Source organism: Notolepis coatsorum (assembly GCF_963971535.1).
Source record: "Notolepis coatsorum genome assembly, chromosome: 15".
Classification (NCBI taxonomy): domain Eukaryota; kingdom Metazoa; phylum Chordata; class Actinopteri; order Aulopiformes; family Paralepididae; genus Notolepis; species Notolepis coatsorum.
In genome coordinates, this window is record NC_140179.1 from 44,454,626 (window position 1) to 44,478,928 (window position 24,303).

The following is a 24,303-nucleotide window of genomic DNA, read 5'->3' on the forward strand; positions in this document are numbered from 1 at the left end:
CAACGTAAGAGCTGAAGTGAAAAGACAGAGAAAGACAAAGAAAATATACTCAGATATATATACATTGTATGCATTAGTGCCACATTCACATTGTTCAATCAGCTAACATAACACTTGACTCAAATGGCTTCCAATAACAGTGACATAGCCAATACATTCATGAATACAAATATAAAATAGACATCCCAGTACCTTGTCCTCTCTCTCTCCAACAGGGGCTTAACCATAACCCACATGAAAGTCTTCTTTTCCAAATCTACAATCAAACAAAAACTCTTAAAATGCTGGTACACTGGACCTTATTAAATGTGTGGACAAGCTAGCAATTTTGCAATGACCAAGTTAGCTAGAAAACAACGTATTTTCACAGTAGCAGGAATAACTTTAAGTTGTCAAAACACAAACAAAAGTGAATTCAAACCAACATTAAAACCATAGAAAGTGCACAGCAGTTACCTTGTAGACCATTTCCATATAACAAAAGAATAAAGAAGATATTCACGGAGAACTCTATTTCCTTGTAACGTTCATTTGGACCGTCAAGCAGAGCTCATGCTCGCGGTATCAGCTTCCGGTTAGCTACTTCCGGTTTGGCGGTGCTTCAAAATAAAGGTTCCCTATCACACACAAACTGAATGACGCTACCTGGAGGGTCGTTTACACTCCCACCAATCAGGAGTGGTTTATATTACACTGTAAATCCGACTGATTCCATAATAAGGAATAACCTAGTTGGCCTGTAACCCCAGGTAGGGAGGCTTAGGGGGTGCTACCACTTGCCCAAAGTGGACCCCCAGACCAGTGGATGGAAGGAGTCATCTTACTTCTCCATTCTAGTTCATTACGGACTAGCCACTGCCGCTAATTCTATATGACTTCTGATTGTTCGAGAGGTTAGAGTGTTAAGACTTGATATACTTGTGGACGCGTCTCTGAATGCGTGCGATAGCTCGAGTGGCGAGTGACCAAGAAGAAAACGTAGACAAGTGATCAACTATAGTGCTTTGCTCCTTGGTCATTGTGCTAAGTGCAAAGCACTTCTGACTTCCCTCATGTATCCCAAGACTACTTTCGAATCAGTCCAGAAGAACTCCTCAGCACCAGGAGAGCCAAATTCCTCTTTGAGCAGGACCGGTGCCACAAACCCGAGGGGGTCGTACAGGGAGGCTACTGTTGACAGGATGCCGCGGCGTGTAGGAGGCTGTTCTTTAAGGTTGACGTTGAGACAGAAGTTGTCAGACTCTGTGTCCCATTGAATCCCGAGAGCTCTTTCAAGTGGCAGCTCATCAAAGGTGAGGCGCATGCACTTTACGTTGGTTGCTCGTTCAGAGAGCAGGATACTCTCGAGGACATCTCTGTTGTTTGACACAAACTTATGTAGACGGAGGCCACCTGTGGCACAGAGTTTGCGTGCTTCTTTGGCTAACTGAATTGCACTCTCAGTGTTTTCAACACTTGTGACCCCGTCGTCCACGTAAAAGTCTCTCATGACGAATCGTGATCCGTGCGGGTAGGTGTGTGCCTTCTCCTTAGCTAAGTGCTTTAGTTCGTAGTTGGCACACCCTGGCGAGGAGGCCGCACCGAACAGATGCACCTTCATGCGGAACTCCCTGGGCGGTGAGTTCAGGTCTCCTTGCTTCCACCAGAGAAAGCGCAAGTAGTCTCGATCAGCTTCCTGAACGTGAAATTTTTCAACGCCGCACATCAGAGCAACTGGGTGCTGGCGAAAGCGGATGAGCACTCCACTCAAGTTGTTCAACATGTCGGGCCCAGAAAGGAGGTGGTCATTGAGGCTTGTTCCTTTGTAACTTGCTGAGCAGTCAAACACAATGTGAAGTTTGTCGGGTTTCTTTGCGTGAACGACGCCGTGATGGGGAATGTACCACCTTTCGCCTTCTCTCCCACCATCTTCGACTGGTTCTGCGCCCCCCTTTCCAATAACCTCTTCCATGAACTTGACGTATTTCTTCTTGTACCCTTCGTCGCGCTGCAGTTTCCTTTTAAGGTGAATCAGGGCTGAGTTCTTATTGTTGGGGAGTCTGTTTTTGAAGGGCAGGGGCATTTCGTAATGGCCTTGTTTGGTTTTCCGTATTCCTTCATCCATCCCTTTCAGAAACGTGATGTCATCTTGAGACACTGGTTTTCCGTCTTCACTGCCGTCCTTAAAGTCTGACTCTAGAATGCGGATAACATCGGCCGGTGTGGCCGGGGGTAGCTCTTTAACTGTGGTTCTGTGGCACATGCGACTGGTGCTCAACGAATCCTGGCTTTGAGCTGAGGGCCCCACGATACTCCACCCTAGATCTGTCCGTACAGCGTATGGTTCCTCATCTGCTCCGAGGATGACTTGCCTTGGAGCCATGGCTCTCGAGCAATTATAACCTATGAGAAGACCCACTTCGCAGTCTTTTAGTGTTTGAATTTCGTCTGCTATTTCTGCTAGATGACTCCATTTCTTAGCCGTCTTACAAGTGGGGATGTGTGCACGGTTTACGGGTATGCAGTCCTTAGTGTAGGCCACTGGAAGATCGACTTGAGTGGCAGAGCTATATCCTCTTACACGAAGGCCGCAGACTCTCTCACTTGTGAGAATTGTGTCCTTTCCGCTCATGGTTGTCAGCTTCAGTTTAACTGGATGCTTGTCTGCATTAAGACCGTCACTCACCTCTTGGTCGATAAATGTAGTATCGCTTTGAGTGTCGAGAAGAGCGTAGACAAGTCTCTCCATAGTTGGGTTACTTTTGGAGGAAACCCATACTGGTAGAATCATTGATGTGCTGGATGAGCCTCCAACTGCTACACTGAGGGATCTTGCCTCAGGGTCTTGATCTGATTCTGTATCAGGTGCAGGCCTTTCTTCTCTTTGATAGTTGTTATCATTGAGGGCTGTAGGATGTTTTCTCTTGCAGGTGTCACAGGAGTGACGATGGCGACAGTCTTTCGCATTGTGTCCTGGCTTTAGACATCCATAGCATAGTCTCTTCTCCTTTATGAAGTTGCGTCGCTCATCCAGTGACATCTCTGTGAATCTTTCACATGCATGGAGCTGGTGTCTGTCATCTTCACACTGAATGCATGGAGCCATAGTCCTAAACTTCCGGTTCTCATTGTCAGTGTCTGCTTGAGTGGCAAGAACGCTGGCGTTGTTTCTCTTAGAGTCTCTGACATTTCCTTTATCGGCACTAGTGGCTGATGAGTGTAGAGCTTGGAAAGACGTGATTGGATTGCAGGCAATCTCCGCTTCAGTTGACATGAATTTTGTGAAGTCCTCGAAAGTTGGAAATTCTTGACGTTCATTCAAGCATTTTGTGACTTGACGGTTCCACTGAGCGGCTGCCCAGTCTGGCAGTTTGTAAATAAGCTTTCGGTTCTCCTCACAGTCGTTGAGTATGTCAAGACCCTTGACATGAGGAATGGCATCCCGACAGGCATTGAGAAAATCAGAGAAACTCCTGAGTCCCTCTGCATCCTTAGGCTGAATCCTCGGCCAGTTGGATAGCTTCTCTCTGAATGATCTCTGAATGGCAAATGGCTGGCCAAAGCGATGATTCAGCTTATCCCAGGCGTCTTTGTAGGCTTCCTTGTCGTTACGATAGAACGTGCCATCTAGAGCCTGGCGTGCTGGGCCACCAACATACTTCTTCAAGTAGTAGAGTTTTTCAGCTGGGGTTATTGCTCTTTGGTCGATGAGTGAGGTAAACGTTGTCTTCCATTCGATGAACTGTATAGGATCACCATTGAAAACGAATGGCTCTGGTGCAGGAAGCCTACTCAAGGCTATGCTGTCATGGAAGACCTGTGCGAGAGCAGTGATGTCAGAATGAGAGGTTGGTGCAGCATGAGATGGAAAGAGTGTGGCAGCAGGTGCGTTCCTCATCTCTGCATTGCTTTCATTGATGTGTTCGGCAGCTTCATGTCTGATCTGATCGTCGTAGACCTTTAGTTTGGCTTGGGCTGCGAACACTTCCTTCTTGGCCTGCAGTCGCTCTAACTCACGCTTTTGTACCTCCAGAGCCTTTCGTTGTTGTTCCTCTAGTTCGCGTATAGCTTCCCTTTGTTTTTCCTCTACTTGCATCATCTGATAGGTGGCTTCCTTTTCGGCTAGTTCAGCCGCTGCCTCCACACGCTTAGTTATTATAGACGAGCCTTGTGCAGACCTGCTGCTCTGAGTTAATGAGGAGACGTCAGAGGCAGATCCATAGACCGACCTTGCGTAGTCATGGCGACGCAGTTCATGAAGTCGGCTCCTTTCCCGTTGGACATTGAAATCGTCTTCTGTACCTATGGTTCTATCATGAGCGATGTTGACTAATTCCCTGGTTACTGTCTCGCACGTATCCACTCGTCGTCTTATGTCATTGGGGGGCGCGGCGAGACCTCTGATTTCGACATACATCATACAAACGTCCGTCTTAGACATATTTAGTTTGTCGATGAGAGTCCAGAGCTCCTCCTCTGACATGTATGTCTTCATCTCGTGTCTTGCCTTGCAAATGTCGCGCTTCCATTTTTCATACAGGTACAGCAGTCTTTTCTCCCTTTTGCATGCTTCTTCCTCTTGGTGCGCACGCATCCTTTCTGTTGGGCGCGGTGTACGGTGGGAGCGTCGGAGACCTTCAGTTAGGTCATCCTCTTCCTCAGGGATATCAGTGGGACCTTTTTCCTCTTCACTAGCTTCCTTCTGTGGGTTTTCAGACTCTTCCAACCCTAGGCCTACCTCTGTATGATGCTCTTCTCCTAAGCCTTTGACCTCATCTGGGGAGCTAGTTTCCTTATATAACCCTCCTTTCCCTTCTAAGGATGCCATGATGAGCTAATTATTGCACCTTTCAACGTTAGAATAAAGTGAATGTGGTTGCGCCTTCATACAGAGCAGCATAGACATGGACAGAGAAATAGCACAGCATACACTTTGAATGGTAAATTAGGGCAAATAACCAGCATTGAATGTGTTATCTATGGGCATTTACATCAGTGTTCATGCCAAAGCAATGACTAGAATACACACAATAACAAAGGAAGCTCTACATGAAGTGTGCATTTTTAAAACAAAAAAGGTAATTAATTATCAGGTCTATAGTAAGGTAATGAAACGGTTCCTTCTCTTAACAACTCAAGTGAGGGTGAAGTTCAGTGCAGGGTCCGGGAGACGAATATCCGATGTTCCACTTCACCATAGAGTAAGCTCTTACTGTAGCATCCCTGGGAGAGTGATGGATGGACTCCTTTACTGGTGTTTCATGAATGTTTATTTCAATTCACAACGTAAGAGCTGAAGTGAAAAGACAGAGAAAGACAAAGAAAATATACTCAGATATATATACATTGTATGCATTAGTGCCACATTCACATTGTTCAATCAGCTAACATAACACTTGACTCAAATGGCTTCCAATAACAGTGACATAGCCAATACATTCATGAATACAAATATAAAATAGACATCCCAGTACCTTGTCCTCTCTCTCTCCAACAGGGGCTTAACCATAACCCACATGAAAGTCTTCTTTTCCAAATCTACAATCAAACAAAAACTCTTAAAATGCTGGTACACTGGACCTTATTAAATGTGTGGACAAGCTAGCAATTTTGCAATGACCAAGTTAGCTAGAAAACAACGTATTTTCACAGTAGCAGGAATAACTTTAAGTTGTCAAAACACAAACAAAAGTGAATTCAAACCAACATTAAAACCATAGAAAGTGCACAGCAGTTACCTTGTAGACCATTTCCATATAACAAAAGAATAAAGAAGATATTCACGGAGAACTCTATTTCCTTGTAACGTTCATTTGGACCGTCAAGCAGAGCTCATGCTCGCGGTATCAGCTTCCGGTTAGCTACTTCCGGTTTGGCGGTGCTTCAAAATAAAGGTTCCCTATCACACACAAACTGAATGACGCTACCTGGAGGGTCGTTTACATTTAACTTTAATGTTTTTGACTTAAAAAACTATATGTTTGTGTGATCACGGTAACCTGCAATGTGAACTATCCTTATGGCTCTTTTTTGGAGTATAAAAAGTGGTTGTAGTGTAGAAGTGTTTCCCCAGACTTCAGCGCAGTAATTTAAATATGGTAAAACAATAGAGAATGTAGAGTGATTTCTTATCCAGAATGTGCTTTACTTTACTCATGACTGAAATGCTTCTTAGAGGGTGGATTTTCTTGGGTAATGTTACTTGCCATGTGACAATGATGCAGCACAGGATTGTGGGCAAACATTGTTTCAGTACAAAAATAGTATGTACAACATTTTATTATTAATGTGTTTTATTTATACAGATCATATTGACACCTGTAATATCAGCCATAACCAAAATGTTAATATTGGTTATCGTTGCATCCCTACTTTGGATGCAATATCAAATCTGTTTAGAGAAGTATGTTCGCTCTGCCACCACCTTGATCACGGGGACTAGCAATAAGTGAGGAGTCATCTGCACCTAAGAATCTGTCATACATATCATTACCAGTGACTGGTAAACAAAGTTACTAGTAAACAAAGCTACTGCCAAAGTTTCTTGTCAGTAACTTTGACAAACAAAGTTAGTGACGAATAAGTTAATTTGGTCAAAATGTACAAAGTAAAAAGAAAATGCCTTCAATCTCGCAGGGGAACCTCTTTAAAATGAGCGATTACCAGTTATGTGCTTATCGTTAACTAACCAACTAAAAGTCTTGGTGAACTGAGACCAAACCGACCTCTTAACATCTTAACACTTTCAGCGCCATAAGCTGTCTCCATCTCTGCCGCTAGAAGGCCATCTTAAAATGGTAATTTACGCAGTGTTTCACGATGTTTTCAGAGCTGTGTGTGCTGTATTATAGCTGTGGAGACAATGGTGTGGCTCATTTGACAGACACTACTTGTAGTCCAACATGGAAAAAATTGTTTGTTTCTACAAACTGTAGTTTGTAGTTTATTACACGCTAAACATCGCGCATTTCCAAGATAATCCTGTCTTTTTCCATAAAACACGTTATGTGCAATAAGCCCAAATCGTTCTGGTCGATTCCCTGAAACCCCAAATACTCCCAAATCAAAGGTATATAGCATGTACCTTAGGGGGTAGTCTTATCCCGAAAATCCGATCGTTAGAAAAAGCCTCATTTATGACCGGTAAAGTAAGCCACTGTGATCGTTACATAAACATGTTTCACGTTAGGTAAAATAGATATAGGGGGTCCTTACCTTAGCCAGAAGGTAATCCAAAAAGAATAATTCCAATGATCCCATCGGCGATTGCGATTACTTGTTTATATGTAATTACACGTGTTTACGGGACACTATAGGTTTTGAGGCGAGCAGATCTGCTAGCGATTGCTTTAGAAGAGCTCCTCCCCCACAGAGCGAGCCTCGATAGTCGGGTGCATTCATTGACTCTCCTGTTGCCTTTCTACCCGAGTTCAAAAGGTAGGCGATACTGCCACCTGGTGATATTCGGCATTGCAATTCCAACGTATACAAACGAGCCAGGGGCGGCTAGAATTATCCGGATGATGATTTAGAACGGGGATCAGAGGAAAAAGATCAAAAGATCTAAAAACGAGTTTACTCGTTATTGGCGCTCACCGCTTGCCGGCCAATAACGAGTATACTCGTGATTGGCACTGAATGTGTTAACAGGCACCCAGAAAAGTGGAATTTCTTTTACTTGAACTTGAGGACTGCATAGTTTATATGCAAAGCTTAGCTTTATACTTATAGCACATGCATGAGCCTGGTCTCTTTTGAAAGATAACATTCTGAAGTTACTAATGCAAAAAAGGGAAATCACTTTTAGTGCTAATGAAATAGAAGAGTAACAGAGGTCTGAACTTGAGTTGAACTTGAACTTGTGTACTCACATTCACACACATTTTTCTGTAGTGGTTGCAATATAATTTTTTTTATTATTAAATAGGTATAAGCTGGAAAACACTGCGGATCCATAGCCTGAAGTGTTGAAGGCAGAGGTTCTGTGTAGGATTGTTAGTAACTGTCTAACTGCATATATAACTGTTTCCACTAGAGGGCGCTCTAGGCGGAGACACTCAGGAATACCACCAGGTGGCGAGTATAAGTAGAGATGTCTCCTCTGTTAGATTCGGATCAATCTGGCCAGTATCACGTCTTCTTGTGTTATTCTCTCTCCATCCACTCCTCTGCGTTGTGTACTTTTAATGGTCCTGACGTCTCATATACTGGCTGATACAATCCTTATCTCTCCCCGTTAGTGCGATCCGCAAGCCATAATGATTCGACACAGCGTAATACCTTACAAGGAGAAGCAGTGTTTATTTACATAAACAGAGACCTCATAATCGGATGGGAACCAATTCGTATTGTCCTTGTAAAATCTATTCTAATGATCTTTCGGTGTGTTCAGTCTATCGTCCTTCTGCTATTCAGTCCAATGGTGGTCAGGCCTGGTCGTAGCCAGAACCCTTCCTCGTGTTAGCCGAAGCTAATGATGATGTGGCATTCCCCCCCCCCCTCTCCGTGATGAGAGGAGAGGGTCTCTTCTGGTTTCTTCCCTCTTAGTCTCAGTCAGATATTAGTCTGCCCTTACCCGGAACCACTGTCACCTTTATAGGATCTTCGTCCTAGCAACGACGGCCCACCCCCTTCTGGTTGTCATGTGCCGCTGCTCCTGTGTCTCCTGCCCCGCCGTTATCTTTGTTGATGTACTGGGGAATTCAAAACAAACATTCTGCTCGCTCAGTGTGGTGCTCACACTAACACCCTGCTCGCTCTGAACCACCGTCTATCACCCTCTGCTAAGGCAAGCCATGCGCATTTCGATCTCTCTGACCTGGCCCCCTCATCTCCCCCCAATCTATACATCACATACATTGAAAAACACCCAAATCTATTACCTCCCACTTCTTTCTCTTTCCCCCAGTCTCTCAGTGAGAGAAGACCTGTAGTGTTACTGCTCTGCCATGTGAATAATAAACCACGCCAGTTAAGGCTCAAGATAGAAACCATGCCCCTTGACCACATTATTGTCGCCCTATAGCCGAATTCTGTTAACATGAAGTATTATGTAGTACAGGTCAACATTTTATGAAAATCCATTCAGAAATGAGTCTTTGAGAGAGATCCGGGTAAACCGTGCAACAAAAAAAAGAGCTCTCAAAAATCCATTTCCTCATCCACGGCCGTTCATTCTGAAGTGTGATTCACTTCTCGTTTTCGCTCATCAACTTTCACCTAGATCCCTTATTCGCACCCCCCACGTGGGGTATCATTGGAAAGGTACACTCATTGGCAATCATTTTGGCCATCAGCGGATGATTGGCAGTTCTGGAGTGTCAGGAGTCCGGGGTGGTCATCTGATGCTCGCCGCGTAAAAAGACGCTCGCCTGTATCGTCATGTAACTCGTGAACCGAGGCACGGATTTGGTCGAGTGAAGTGGCGTTCGAACGGCAACAAATAGATATTTCGAACGGTAATTTATATGTTCTGTGAAAAATGCAGCCCGAGCCGCTAGACGCTCGCAAAGTGCCGTGACTTTTGTGCGTTCCGCGCATGGGCACGTCAGGACGTATACGTCCCGGTGCACGTTATGTGGTTAATGGACTAAGAGGGGGGAAGCCCTGTTTAGAACCCTGGTCAACCTACCTGTTGTGAGTTCCGTGGGTTTGAGACCCATCGCCTCTGGACACCCAGTCCTCTCTCCGATCAGCTCCTCTCCCCAGTCCTCTTCTCCGGCCCGGGACAGCAGCCGTGCCCCCTGGACCCCGGAGGACGGGAGAATATCCGCTACCGTTCCTCCTCTGTCCATCAACGCTCAGGGAGAAAGAGGAGGAGATGGCTTTCTTCTTGGCGCCCACTGCAGACTCCTCTCTCTCTCCGGGGGCTCGTTCGGGTCTAGGAGCATCGCTACATGGTTTCCCTGGGATGGAGGCAGGGGCCCGGGGGTCTCTGATGCTGAAGAGCCTGGCTACAGACGTGGCTGTTGGGAAGGCAGCCGTGTAGGAGATGGGGGAGAAGGGCGGCTCGGACGGCGACAGCGGAAGGAAGGGAGGAGGAGAAGCGAGGAGAGGAGGTGCGGAGGAGGAGGAAGTGGGAGGCTGAGGCTGAGGGGTGATGGTGGAGAAGCCGGGAGAGAGGGACAGGAGGCTCTCTGCAGCTAGGGGGACTTTCCTGGAAGAGAGGAGAGGAGGGAAACATTCCAGACATTGTTATGAGGCATTAAAGGCTCAATCCGTTTTCCAAGTATAAGCAAATGGGTAGCCCCACCACCAGAAATAAGGATTATGAATTAGTTGATTAACTGAGGTCTTGACAGCTCTTAATTCTATCCACTGTATTTTTTGGCTGTAAAAGGTTTGTTTATTTATTTAACCTTTATTTAACCAGGCAGGTCAATTAAAAAAAAATATTTACAATGACGGCCTGGGCAAGAGTACAATAGGACCTCTTGAAGGGTAACAAAAAATGTAAATAAAATAGAAAAGAGACAGACGATACATACATCACAGAGGTAAGGGAAATAATTAAAACACACATCAAACAAACAACCAAACAAAATTACAAGGTATGTAATACATGAAGCAGAACACATTACAGTGGGTGACAGTTGCAGGTGTGTGTAAACAACTTAAAAGTAGTGAAGGGGGTCAATTTGTCCAAGTATTTAGTATCTCGTTCCAACATTTACATTAGTAATGAGTATAAACACAATAAAACAAATCTATATTCTGATTTACAATGGGTTACATTTTTTTAAAGTGTGCTCTATTATTTCTCTCATCAGAGAGGTGTTCCAGGTGTGTTCTATTGTTCCTCTCATCAGAGATGTGTTCTACAGTAGGTGTACTCTATTCAGTGGTTCCCAAAGTCGGGGTCACGACCCAAAGGTGGGCCGCGAGATGATGATTTCTTTTTTTTTTGTCAGGCCACTGAACTTAGAAGCAGGCCAGGACAGTGTTTCTAGTTGTATTCTAAAATTATATTCTATTGTATTCTAAAATGTGACTATATGGTTTTATATTAACTTAATAAATAAACAAAAATGAAAAATCTACTTATTTCAACGAACATTTCAAACTAAATAACAGATTATGCACATAAAACGCTGAAAACAACCGAAGCAACAATAGTATTTTAATGAGGCTATTATTATTATCATTATTATTTTGCAACAAGTTAGCCCTCTCATAAATAGCACATATAAATGAATAACTAACTTGAACTAACTTAATAGGATTGAAGTGATATTTGGCTTAAAAAATCGGTCGCCTGGCAAAAAATATAAAATAAAGGCCTAACGATGTGCCTTATTTTCTGGGTCCCCGCCTGAAAAGTTTGGGAACCCCTGCTCTATTGTTCCTCTCATCAGAGGAGGTGTTCCAGGTATGTTCTATTGTTCCTCTCATCAGAGGAGGTTTTCTAGGTGTGTTCTATTGTTCCTCTCATCAGAGGAGGTGTTCCAGGTGTACTCTATTGTTCCTCTCATCAGAAGAGGTGTTTCAGGTGTACTCCAGGGTTCGAAATTAACGGGGGCTTGGGGACAAAATGCCCGTGAAAATGGACAAAATGCCCTCGAAAATCAGTTAAGGGGGGCACAAAATGCCCCCGACAGTTAACTAATTATATATATATATTATATATATATATATATATATATATATATATATATATATATATATATATATGGAGAGGGTTTCTGTTGTCCGGTAATTACAGTTTTTTTACCGGGAAAATCTGTTGAAGTCCAACATATTTAAATATCTCCGGTCTTAATGTCCTGTGAAAATAATTCCCTCGCGACCTGTGCTGGATTAGCGAGAAGCATGCAACTGCAGAGCCGCAGAGCTCACAGTTGTGCCCGCACAGTGCAATACTCCAATTCAGCCATTGGCAATTCAGCCATTGGGTGGGTGGCGCTGCTGAGCGGTCCCCAGACCGGACCTGATAGCGCCGCTGGCTCTGCGGCTCTGCAGTTGCAATAATATGACTTCTACTGGTGTATCATTTGTACACCATTAATTTATCAATATTCATTGATCAATAACCTACGTATTATTACCATGCTACTTATGTTCATTATTATTAACATGAACAATTTAAATAAATAACATTAGTTGGAGAACTTAAGGTTTATTAGGCCGTTTGTCATTAACTAATAAATTAACAATGCGCCACGATGCACCTACTAGTGTTTTTATACTCGGGTAACAAAATAAGTTGTGGGTGTTGACAGAGTTTAATGTCCAGGCTGCAGCTGATGTAGTTTATAAGGTTTATTGTCCAAAGAAAATGATGGTTGAGAACAGAAGTTTGCGTCTTCAGTGAAAAAACATTCTCTCTCAGCAGGTGCATAATACTTGTCCAATCGGTGGCAGTAAACGTATTGTAGCGATCAGTCATGCAGTAATGTCGGGAAGAATGAGGAGATGTTGTATTCGTATGGTGGTTTAATTCCAGCTCAATATGGGTTTTACAGGTTAATATTCCCTCGTAAAGCACAACACAGCTACCTGCTAATACGCTAGCTTCACAACAAACTAACATCCGGTCCGTCCTCCTATATCTGCGTTATTTTTTTCCGTAGCCGCATTTTGCGGAGACGCTCTCTGATTGGCCACTGACGTTTCTGGTGCGCCCAATCGTGTGACGCCTGTTTCTACACCGGTTAAGCTTAGGCACTCTTTCGAAGTTGGTTAAGGTTAGAGTTTGTCTTAGAGCACCCCCACCTCATACTGCTCATTCTCTCCTTCCTCACAAATAGACACCAGACTGTTAGATTCAATGGCAACTACAGCTCCAACAGAACGGTATCCACCGGGGCACCCCAGGGAACTGTCATCTCACCAGTCCTGTTCACTCTGTACACCGACGACTGTGGCAGCTCAGACCCTGAGATGATCTTCATCAAATACTCTGATGACACAGTCATCGTTGACACCACCAACTCCAATGACCGCATCATTGGAGAAATGAACAGGTTTGCAGAGTGGTGTAAGAACAATTTCCTGGACCTAAACCCCAGCAAAACAAAGGAACTGCTGGTGGATTTCAGGCGTGACCCCACAACTCCCCCAGCTCTGGAGATAAATGGCCAGAAAATAGAGCGCGTTGAGGAGTATAAATATCTTAGCACCACCATCGACCATAAGCTCACCTTCAAGACCAACACAGATAACATCCACTCTAAGTGCCAACAGCAACTGTTCTTCCTCAGGAAGATGAGGAAGCTTCAGTTGCGACCATCAATCCTGCAGGCTTTCTACAACTCCTTTATGGAATCGATAATGTCCTTTAACATCACATCATGGTTTGGAGTGATGCGTGCCATCAACCGGAAACCTCTCGACAGGGTCGTTAAGATCAGCGGCAAGATAATTGGGAAGGACCAGGAGCCACTCAGCAGCATCCACAAGAAACTGACAGTTAAAAAGGCCTCCCAAATTGTTGTAGATAACACACACACCCTTCACACCCATTACAAACGAATGTCCTCAGGCCGTCAATACAGAGCCTCATCACTGAACAAAAGGGGCTTAGGTAGCTTCGTGCCAACCTCCATCAGACTGCTGAACACCTAGGTCTGGTGGAGGCCGGACTGCCCCCCCCCCCCAAGGACTTTGGACTACTTAAAATAGACTCCCCCTTCCACCTGATGGACACATACCTATGTACCTGTACTACTATTATTTATTATTTATATACATACAGAACTGCTCCACATGGTTTTTAATATATCATGCTTTAAGTACTGTAGTTTTAATGTAGTTGGTGTTTTTTTATATAGTGGTCTTTTTATTGTAGTTTTAACTATTCTTTTTATATATAGTGGTGAGTGTGTCCATCAATGTGGAACGCCCTACCCAAGGCTGTAAAGGAATGTGAATCACTACCCACTTTCAAAAACACTCTCAAAAAACACCTACGGGAGACTGCAATTTGAAACTGGCCCCTGTAAATGTCCTAACACAACCCCCTCCAATGTACAGTAAATTACCAAGTATGGTCTTGTCAATATTCCAATGTACAGTTTTGTTTGTACAGTTGTACAGTGTCCCCCACCCACCCTCCCCCCCCACTTCTACCCAACCCCCCCCCACCCACCCAACCACCTCCAATGTACAGTCCCCCCCCCCCCCCCCCACCTACCTAATCCAATGTACAGTTTCTACGTCAAATGTATATACTCTTTTTTCTGGACTCTTTTTGTATCACAAATAGTACTGTATTTGCAAATCTGGTATGTCATAAATGTATAGATGTAGCAGTACTGTCTATCTGTATGTCATGTATGTCATATATGTTACGATGAATTGAAAATGGGGGACCCTGATGTAAACAAGACGAAAGTCTTTCTCTGGTCTGCATCCCCTTAACAATTGTATGTATTGAGCTGTACTGTACTGTACCCATTCTGCAATCTGTTAATAAAGTTTTCAATCAATCAATCAATCAATCAGTGTCTATGTATTGTGACTGTATGTTATATTATCGTACTTGGCCATCGCGTCCCGCTCTTAAGCCATACCGAGATATACCTCATCTCATGTACCTACTGTACACCATCAACGAAAAACAAATACACCCACCACCTGCCAGGCCCCGCCCCTATAGAGGCGTACTATAAAGTACTAGGCGTGGTCACCACTCACTCTTCCTCTATTTCGTTTCCATCATAGCGGTCGCAAGTCGCCCTATGTAACTAGTGCTATGAAAAGATTAGAGAAATTGCGTAATGTTGAATGCTTACCGGAGGTTTGCTTACCCCTGGAATCTTCGGGGCATGTTTCAGCGACACGTCGGGCCTATTCTGATGTTTCCTCGTCTTGTGGCAGCAGATCGAGGAACAGCGTGCGAGGTTGGCTATCGAGCCGGCTCGCACACAGGTGAGCCCTGTGTCATCAGGCATTGATGCTAGTGTTAGTAATGCTGGTTTGTTTTGTTACACAACCATGTTGTGTGTCGGCGCCAGGGGCGGGGTGGTTTGGTGAACGTTTCACTGCAGTGGACGGGTTCCAAGCGATCCTGGAAGCGTGCTGCTAAACAACTAATGCTAACGCTAAATGCTAATGCTAACACTACTGCTACACTGTTCTAATGTCTCCGCCGTGGGATGTTGCTGCTTTTCCATCCTCTTGCCCGGTTCATCAATGAAGGTCAGTCGGTAGCTAATGTGGGGGTTTTGCTGAGTCCTATTTTACCCTTTTTACGGGTAAATGGGTTGACAACAGGGTGTGCCGTGGCTAGGTAGCCTAGCCAGGTAGCGTTAATCCTGTGCCCCGGCGGGGTTTGAACGGTGTTCCCACCCGGAAGCCGATGCTTGAGGCTCGGCGGGTGGCAGTAGAGCTATACTACTGCAGGATGGGACTTAGTGGCGGCCCGTTTTGTGGCTCAGCTGACTGTTTTCTGTCCATAGTAGCATTGAACGCTATGCTATAGTGGGCTACTGTTTTGTTCTGTCTCTCTGCTACGAGAATGTCTGTCTATGCTACAGTTTTCTCTCCTCTCAACCATTCATGCTGACGGTCAATCTGTGTCTATTGGGGGAGTAGTGCTGGGGGGGGCTTTGTTTACCTTCATGGGTAAATGGGCTAAGGTCTGGGGCTGGTGTGCTGTTGTGAATATTATGAATGAATGCGGGACTGGTTCTCTCTGGTCCGCCTCCCCTTAACGTTGTGTACATGGGCTTGCTCATTCTACAGTATTTTCGTGGTGTTAGTTCTTTTATTCATTAACCCCTTCATGGTGCACACCACAGTGGAGGTTGCTGTTTGCAACCACCACTGGTGCTCCGTGTTAACATCAGTCCTTTGCTTTTGACATATTGAAACAGTGCCCCGCCCGGCCGACGCCATGGGGTGGGTCGGCCTGGCGAGTGGCTGGTGGGCTGCTAAAGCCTGTACCGCCACGGTATGGAATTGGCAGCGATTAGTAACTGTGTTCGAATTGCTGTTTTTTCTATAAAAAAATGGTGTCTGGTGGCGGGGCCTTGAGGGCCAGCCGACGTTGACACATCGCGCGAGGTTGTTGACGTTATTAGCTTTGACCTAGCCGCAAGCTATAACTGCTCAGGGTTCCCCTCTCCGCAGAGGATTTTGGTCTTCTGCTGGAGCACGGGCGGTATTGTCCTAGGCCCCACACCGCCTCACACCGCGCAGCCAGAAGAAGAGAGAGCACGGCCTCGTCAGCGGCGATGACAAGGCCCTCGACAGGCGGCCATGTTTTCCCCCGCCAGAGGTATCCTGGGCGTTGAATCGACAGGTGTCCACAAGGCCGACAGCCTTGGCGGCCGAGGGATCGGCCATGTTGGATGGGCTCGGCTTGAAAAACAGGCGGTCTCGCAGGCGCGCGTGATTTGGGTGGTAGTAATATCACTGCAGGGCTACGGTGTGTAGGAACCCATGGGGTCCTCACGCCTTGCATGTCCGGCTGCAGAACAACTCCTCAGCATGTTCTGGAGGGGTGTTCAGTGGGGGGGGGCTTTTGTCACCTAGATTGATGTCAGCTTCCCCCGTATCAAACCGGCCCTTTCTGTCGGGGTCCCCCCTTGGGTGCGATTGCCTCGTGGGTAGTGTCAGGTTCCGACCCGACTCCACGGAACGCTCTGCTCGCAAGGGTCCAGGGTTGGCTACGCACAGCGGGTGGGACCGGGCCGACTATCTACAGTTCCTGGCGGACCTGCGCCACATGGCGGCGGGTGCGTTTGGAGTGTCATCACATATGACTACGGCAGTACCATATGTCGAGGTGGATGGAGAGAACGCTGAGGCGGGGACTTGTGTTTAAAAACACAACCCCACCCGTTTTCGGGTTTGGTACAGACCCTATTGTCAGGGTCACCAGCAGTGACAGCTCTGGTCAACGAGATCCAATCTCTGTGGACAAAGCAAGCCATCGTCGTGGCGTTCTCCTCCCGGTATTCTGGTGCCTGAGAAATCGGGAGGGGGGGGGGTGTCAGACCCATGCTGGACCTGTCCCATGGGAAGGTTCAGCATTTTTTGGATCGTCTCCTACCTGTTGAACACTGTCAGGTGGGGGTCTGGTTCTCCTCCATAGACCTGTAGGATGCGTATTCGCATCTCCGATCTTCCATCCTAGGGCTTACCTACGCTTCCTTTGCAGGGTTAGCGTATGAGTACCAGAGGCTGCCATTCGGTTTTCTCTGGCTCCCCGCATCTTCACCAAGTGCGTGGAGGCCGCAGGGGTTACGAAGTGTATTCTGCCCTGATGACGTTCTGGTCCTTCGCGGTCAAGGTGGATCGTCGGGTCTCGTACCAGGCAGGTCCCTACCAGCCTGGGGTTTGCTGTAGACTGGAAGTAGAGTACTCCTCTTCCCAGTCAACGGTTGGAGTGCTATGGGCATCCCTCTCAGAGTGTGTTGTCGACACGCTCGGGAGGTTCCGTCCTAGGACGGTTACGGCGCTGTCTCACGTCACGTTTTTCACCGACGCCTCCCTCGCTGGAGACGCGTTGGGCCAACACAGTAGGGGGAAGCTGGCAAACCATGCTGCCCGGTCTGCGCTACGTTCAATGTGTTGGTATTGAAAGCGGTCCTTCTGGTCCTCAAACGGTGTTGATCAGGACGGACAATACGATGTCAGTGTCGTATATCGACAGACAGGGAGGAGTACGCTCCCCCCGTCTGCACCGGGCGGCGGGCGGCTGGCTATGGGCATCCTCCATCTGCGTGGCCTGAGGGCTTCCCATATCCCCGGCAGGGTCAATGTGGGTACAGGTGTACTGTCGCGGGGCGGTCCTCATCCTGACTGGTGGGGATTACGTCCGGACATAGCCAGGCAGGTCTGGGACCGATGCCGTGCCGCCTGGGATTCTTTCCCCATACATCTGTTAGGTCAGTTGTTGGGACGGGTACGTTGAGGAGCGCAGGTCCTTGATCCTGATTGCGCCAGACCGGGGAGCAGCTGTGTGGTTCCCGGTCCTGATCCAGCTACTGGTAGCTCCGCCATGGCCTATTCCTTGGTCAGTGAAGGCCCTCACTCAAGCACACGGGTCGCTGTTCAGCACCCGGTGTTGTGCCAACGTCTGATGGTTTGGCTGGTGAGAGGGTAAGTCTGGAGAGGATGGACCCTTCTGTGGTTGTTACCATCCGGAATGCGCATGCTCCCTCCACTGTCGCGCTTACGCGGGCAGATGGCGTATGTTCCAAGAGTGGTGTAAGGCGGGGGGCAGGGACCGGTGTCCTGCCCCCTGGATACTGTCCTTGTTACCTCCAGTCTCTCCTTGATAGACTGTCGGCTTCGACGGTGAGGGTATATGCAGCAGCTATATCCTCTTATCATGAGGGATTTGAGGGTGATGTTTTGTTCAGCCACCCTCTTGTGAAGCGTTTCCTGCTTGGCGCCCGACGCGTTAAGCCGGTAAAACGCTCTTTGGCTCCGAGTTGGGATCTTCAATTGGTCCTCGGTCGGTTGTCCTTGGCCCCGTTTGAGCCTCTTGAGCAAGCGCCGTTGGAACAGCTGTCGTTCAAGACCGCATTCTTGCTGGCCGTCACCTCCGCTGAACGCGTGGGTGTGCTTTGTGCTCTCTCGGTACGACCAGAGTGCCTGTCTTTCGTTCCGATTGCGGTGCCACTCTGCTGCCTACTCCTGCCTTCGTGCCTAAAAATATCCGGAGTTCCTTCCGCTCCAGGGATATTGTGGTTCAGGCGTTTCATCCACCTCCTCACGCTAGTCATGTCTGGTCCGTGCTTGGGGATTTACCTCAGCCGTACTCAGGGCCTCGGGGCTACCGATCAGCTTTTTGTCTGTTACGGTGGTTCTCGTGCCGGTAAGGCACTATCGAAACAGCGCCTGTCCCATTGGTTGTGCGAGGGCATTGCCCTCTGCTACACGTTGGCCAGGCTGGAGGGGCCTCGGTGGAGGACATCTGTGCTGCAGCTTCATGGTCCTCCCCGGGTCCCTTCGTAAGGTTTTACCTCATGGACATTACCGGGGGTTCTGTCTCCCAGGCGGTTCTGTGGCCTTTCCTACTTCCCGTCCTTTGGTAGGGTAGCAGGGGTGTGTGGGTATGGGCCACAGTGTGTTGGGTCACACGTGGTTCCGCCTGTGCTGTGTGTTCAAGGGGTTCTAGTTCCCTCTTGCTCGCACTCGGGTGGAGTTGACTGCGCCCCCCCTTCATTAGGAAGGATGGGGTGACGGGACTCTCCTTTCCCCTTGATGTGGGCTTACGGGTCCTCAGGGGGTGCATCTGTCGGGCCTTGCGTCCGCTCTACCCCATATCTCGGTATGGCTTAAGAGCGGGACGCGATGGCCAAGTACGATAATATAACGATATAGTTATATGAGTACTGGCTAAGCGTCCCGCTCTTAAGCGGCCCTGAGTTCCCTTGGGGAATTTTTTCCTGGAAACAGGTTTTTTACGAGGAAGAGTGAGTGGTGACCACGCCTAGTACTTTATAGTACGCCTCTATAGGGGCGGGGCCTGGCAGGTGGTGGGTGTATTTGTTTTTCGTTGATGGTGTACAGTAGGTACATGAGATGAGGTATATCTCGGTATGGCTTAAGAGCGGTACGCTTAGCCAGTACTCATATAACTAGGTTATATACATAACCTGTCGTTTGTCTTTCAACCACTGCACAAATGAAGTTCCGAAAGGAAAATAAAGTAATTTGAAGTTTGAAGTTGAAGTTGAAGGGCGATAGAACACCATAGTCAGGTTCAGTATATACTTTCGTCGGATTTTCTTGGGGATTTGCAATACTATACATTTTTGGAAAGGATATTGTATAAGGATTCAGAAAATCCATGTTTCCATTTGCCCGGGTGAATTTTCAAAATGGCCGCGGTAAAATGTAAGTTTTGTCATATTTCAGCTTCTAAATGAGCTAGAACATTGATTTGAACAGCTAAACCCACATTTTCAGGGTCAAGGAATCCAATGGTGCCAACAAAAACGAGGTAGAACTCACCAAAGTGCATGTTAACATAACCTTTATTGAGGACTTAACAGATCATTGACATTAACTGATTTGCAACTAACATCAACTTCAGTATCATGACCACAGAAAAGAAGCAACCTTCTTCATTAGACTATTATGTGATAGATTATGTGAATGTATACACATCTATACACCATCATCACCATCATCATCACTTTCATCCATCACGGCATAGGAATCATCATCATTCTGGCACTGGCTACTGCACTGACACATGTCAGTACAGGCTAAGTCCATAGCTCTGCAGGAACATCTTCCAGAAGAACAGTTAGCTTTACATCTGCATTGGACCATCTCAATGATGGCCTTCAGGGCTGGGAGGACCTCTCTGGTTGTTGGCTTCATGCCATCTGAATCTTTGAAGTACCTATTGTGCAGGGGGTCCAGAGCCTTGCAGAGCAATGGCTGCCTGTGCCCATACCCTGGTTTGTACATGGACCCTCAAGATATGCTGCTTCAGAGCTCCATGTGTTGGAGGGAGCTTGTCACTCTCTGCCCTGTGTTTACAGAAGAGATGCCATTGCAGTTCAGGGATTGTCTTGATGTTGATACCCTTGGGTGAGTAGGCTGCACATACAAAGGAAGCCAGTGTGGACAGCATTCCTTCTGTCACTTCTGCATCATCCGAAAGCATCTGAAAACCATTGATAATGTCTTCATCTGCTTTGAGATTATTTAACCCTTCCACCTCATTCGCAGCATATTCGTTAAGGGTCTATACAGGTGGTCAAGGAAGGGTACTGCTTAAAGGGAAGCCCAATATAACTATTGAACTGACAGCCACCGGGTGTGGGAGGGCTAACGGAGGTACTGGGGGAAGTGAGAGTGTGTGGGGAGCTAGAGTACCACCCCCCAGGTTAGTAAATCCTGGGCCCCATCCGCTCCTGCTGCCCGCCCTCCAGAACGACGTTCCGGGCCCAAAGACGGGGGTGCAGATAGATCGAACTCTACTGTATCCTGCTACCAGGTGGCTGTGTATAACTACTCCGATAAGCAGGGATAATCCACCCTTCTACACATGTATCAAATTCTGTGTAGAATAATGTTGAGGGATGACACTTCACATATAGTAGGCTATGTGTGGTCCACAACAAATATTAGGAGAATATCAGAAGTCTGAAGAACAAGGCCGTTGCTAGGGAACAAAGTGTGGCCTCGCATCTTTGAGGGCGGGCCTCGCATCAGATTATAATTGTATTGGCCTTTTGCTGAATTTATAGATATTTTATATTTATCTATATACGATAATGATTTATTATAGACTATTTGATGAAAGATAATCAAATCAATTTGTTTTTGTATACTTTAAAAAAATCATGCATTTTGCATTTCTCCCAGTCATTTTCGACCCACTCATGCATCGAAGGGTTAATGTAAAATGTAGAAGATTTGTAACTACCACCATTGGATTCATTGACCCTGAAAATGTAGGTTTAGAAGTTTAAAAAAAAAAAAATTTACAATACAATTTCATAAAAATCTTAGTCAAACCTTTAGTATTATGGATATTAAACATGCTGGCAGAGTACATGCATCCATAAAGAAATTCCCTATCCATAGTCACCGTGGGAAGAGATAAAATAAAAAATAAAATCTGTGCACGGAGACCAGCAACATTTTTTCTAACAGAAACCCATTGGGGGGTGCGTCAGCTAGGTCGGGAGGTGACAGGGGGTGCACGGCCAAAAAAGTTTGGGAACCGCTGTTCTAGCTCATTTAGAAGCCGAGATATTACAAAACCTACATTTTACGGTGGCCATTTTGGAAATTCCAATATGGCCGCCTTATAGACATCTGGGCAAATGGAAACATGGATTTTCTGATTCCTTATACAATGCCCTTTCCAAAAATGTATAGTTTTGCTAATCCCCCAAAAAGTCCAACGAAAGTTTAAATCACTTTATAATGAACGTGACTACAGCCCTGATTCCAAACTCTAACCTTAACCAACTTCGAAAGAGTCGCCTAAGCTTAACCAGTGATAAACTAGGCGTTAGGTAGTTTGCTGCTGTTCGACGCAGAAATGGGCAAAGACACAGCTTGTCACGCGATTGGGCGCACATGTCAGTGGCCAATCAGAGAGCGTCAGTCAGTGGCCAATCAGAGAGCGTCTCCGCAAAATGCGGCTACGGAAAAAAAGAACGCCCTATATCTCCCTCCGGGGGGAAACAAGTAACCACACCCCCAGCTAGACAGAGCGACACATTATTATACCTGAAAGGTCGGCTCTGGTGTGGGGGGCCAGGCGATTGTCGTTGAGCGACAGACGATCGCATCGCCAGGCGACGTCGGTCGCTCGCTGTGTGCAGACCACTTTATGGCCCCCAAGATGCCTCATGCTCTTGATTTGATTTGATTTGATTTGATTTGATTTATTAATTATTTAAGGCTGTTACCTCTATGTTGTTCAGGCTGTTACATCTGTTTAATTTAATTGAACCAAATCTTAAAATTTCAGATTTAGACTTTTAACAAAAACAATTGGTATGATCTCTATAATCAGCAAGCATGATGTACAACCCTTATACTGTAGCTATTAATTTTTTTTTGCAGTATGCTTATCTTTTGTAGGTTGGTTTTATATGTATTCACAATATGAGCTGTGTTGTGAATGTGAATAAAATAATAAAATGAAGTTAACTGTTTGAGGTCATTAATTGAGTTGTATTAAATCAAATAAGGATGTTTAATAACCGTTTATCATAAAAATTCAGTGCCCCCGAAATACAAAAAAAAGCCCCCGAAAATCAATTAACACATTGACTGCCACGCTTCTATCCATCAATGTATGATCACTGCCACCAGTCTAAGCCTATGGAGATGTTCACCTTCTTTGCAGGTCTATAACTTTTTAAATTGTATTGCTAAATTGACATTACTATGGCCCATTCAACATCGATTATCTATCGTTCAGGATGTAGGAACGTTATACTTTTTCATTAATAGATTCTTCCAAAAATAGCTTCTAGAATATAAGTATGTTTTTATCATTTTCTGCAGTAATTCATAGAACGTGAGTTATAGGCATAAACGCATATATAGATTATCAACTGCCGTTTATTGCCGATACATGCTATATAAAAAAAATCAACGGTACATGATCGTATACGTTATGATTCATCATGCACGGATGAAAGGGGGGGGGGGGGGGGGTCGTTTATAATTCCGTGATCGTCAGTAAATGCTTTATGGAGTATGGGTGATATATTGATCAGAGCGGTTTGCATTGAAAAGAATAAACAATCAAGCTGAAAGTAACGTTACTGTCCTCTTACCGTTTGCCGATGAGACTGGAGGAAAAAGATCCCACTTATTTGACGTCGATCGACTAGATCCATTTCCGGTTTGTATGGCGCAATAAACGCCCAAATCATATCGATTATTCAGTTATGGCAGCGATCCATATACACGGATGTGTGTCTAGAGTCCCGCAACGATATGTGACTGCCGGACGGATTTCCCAGATGCACCGAGATCACCAGATCCATTTCCGGTTCTAACTCGCCCGATCATCCACCAGGCGGCGGTATTGAAGCGTTGCACTGTTGTGCAGGCTCCCACTGTATCAGCAGAGGCTGGGTGGCGGAATTATGAATGCCATGGCGAAAATATGGAATATGATCTCAATAACGTCGTACAGCGTGGTTTGGCAGAATTCGCATGACCAGCAAACCCGTCGTACGCCGTTTATGGCGGTCAATGTGTTAAGGGGGGCAAAAAAAGCCCTTGGAATTGTTTTTAAATTTCTAACCCTGGTGTTCTATTGTTCCTCTCATCAGAGGAGGTGTTCCAGGTGTGTTCTATTGTTCCTCTCATCAGAGAGGAGGTGTTCCAGGTGTGTTCTATTGTTCCTCTCATCAGAGAGGAGGTGTTCCAGGTGTGTTCTATTGTTCCTCTCATCAGAGAGGAGGTGTTCCAGGTGTGTTCTATTGTTCCTCTCATCAGAGAGGAGGTGTTCCAGGTGTGTTCTATTGTTCCTCTCATCAGAGAGGAGGTGTTCCAGGTGTGTTCTATTGTTCCTCTCATCAGAGAGGAGGTGTTCCAGGTGTGTTATATTGTTCCTCTCATCAGAGGAGATGTTCCAGGTGTGTACCCTGGCAGTGTTAGTGCCTTGCTCTACCCATTGCGGTACACAGGGAATAGAACCCCTAACCCTGGCAGTGTTAGTGCCTTGCTCTAATCATTGAGCTGCACAGGGAATAGAACCCCTAACCCTGGCAGTGTTAGTGCCTTGCTCTAATCATTGAGCTGCACAGGGAATGGAACCCCTAATCCTGGCAGTGTTAGTGCCTTGCTCTAATCATTGAGCTGCACAGGGAATAGAACCCCTAACCCTGGCAGTGTTAGTGCCTTGCTCTAATCATTGAGCTGCACAGGGAATGG

General features: G+C 46.1%; 1 protein-coding gene across 1 annotated transcript in view; it reads right to left on the reverse strand.

The window, feature by feature from the left end:
* atxn7l1 (ataxin 7-like 1) overlaps nt 1-24,303 on the reverse strand; it is a gene marked incomplete at its 5' end in the record, with an annotated part of 116,113 nt that overhangs the window by 17,702 nt on the left and 74,108 nt on the right. Inside the window, 1 exon segment of the mRNA XM_084330984.1 lies at nt 9,611-10,135. Coding sequence (XP_084187110.1) covers nt 9,611-10,135 — 525 coding nt within the window.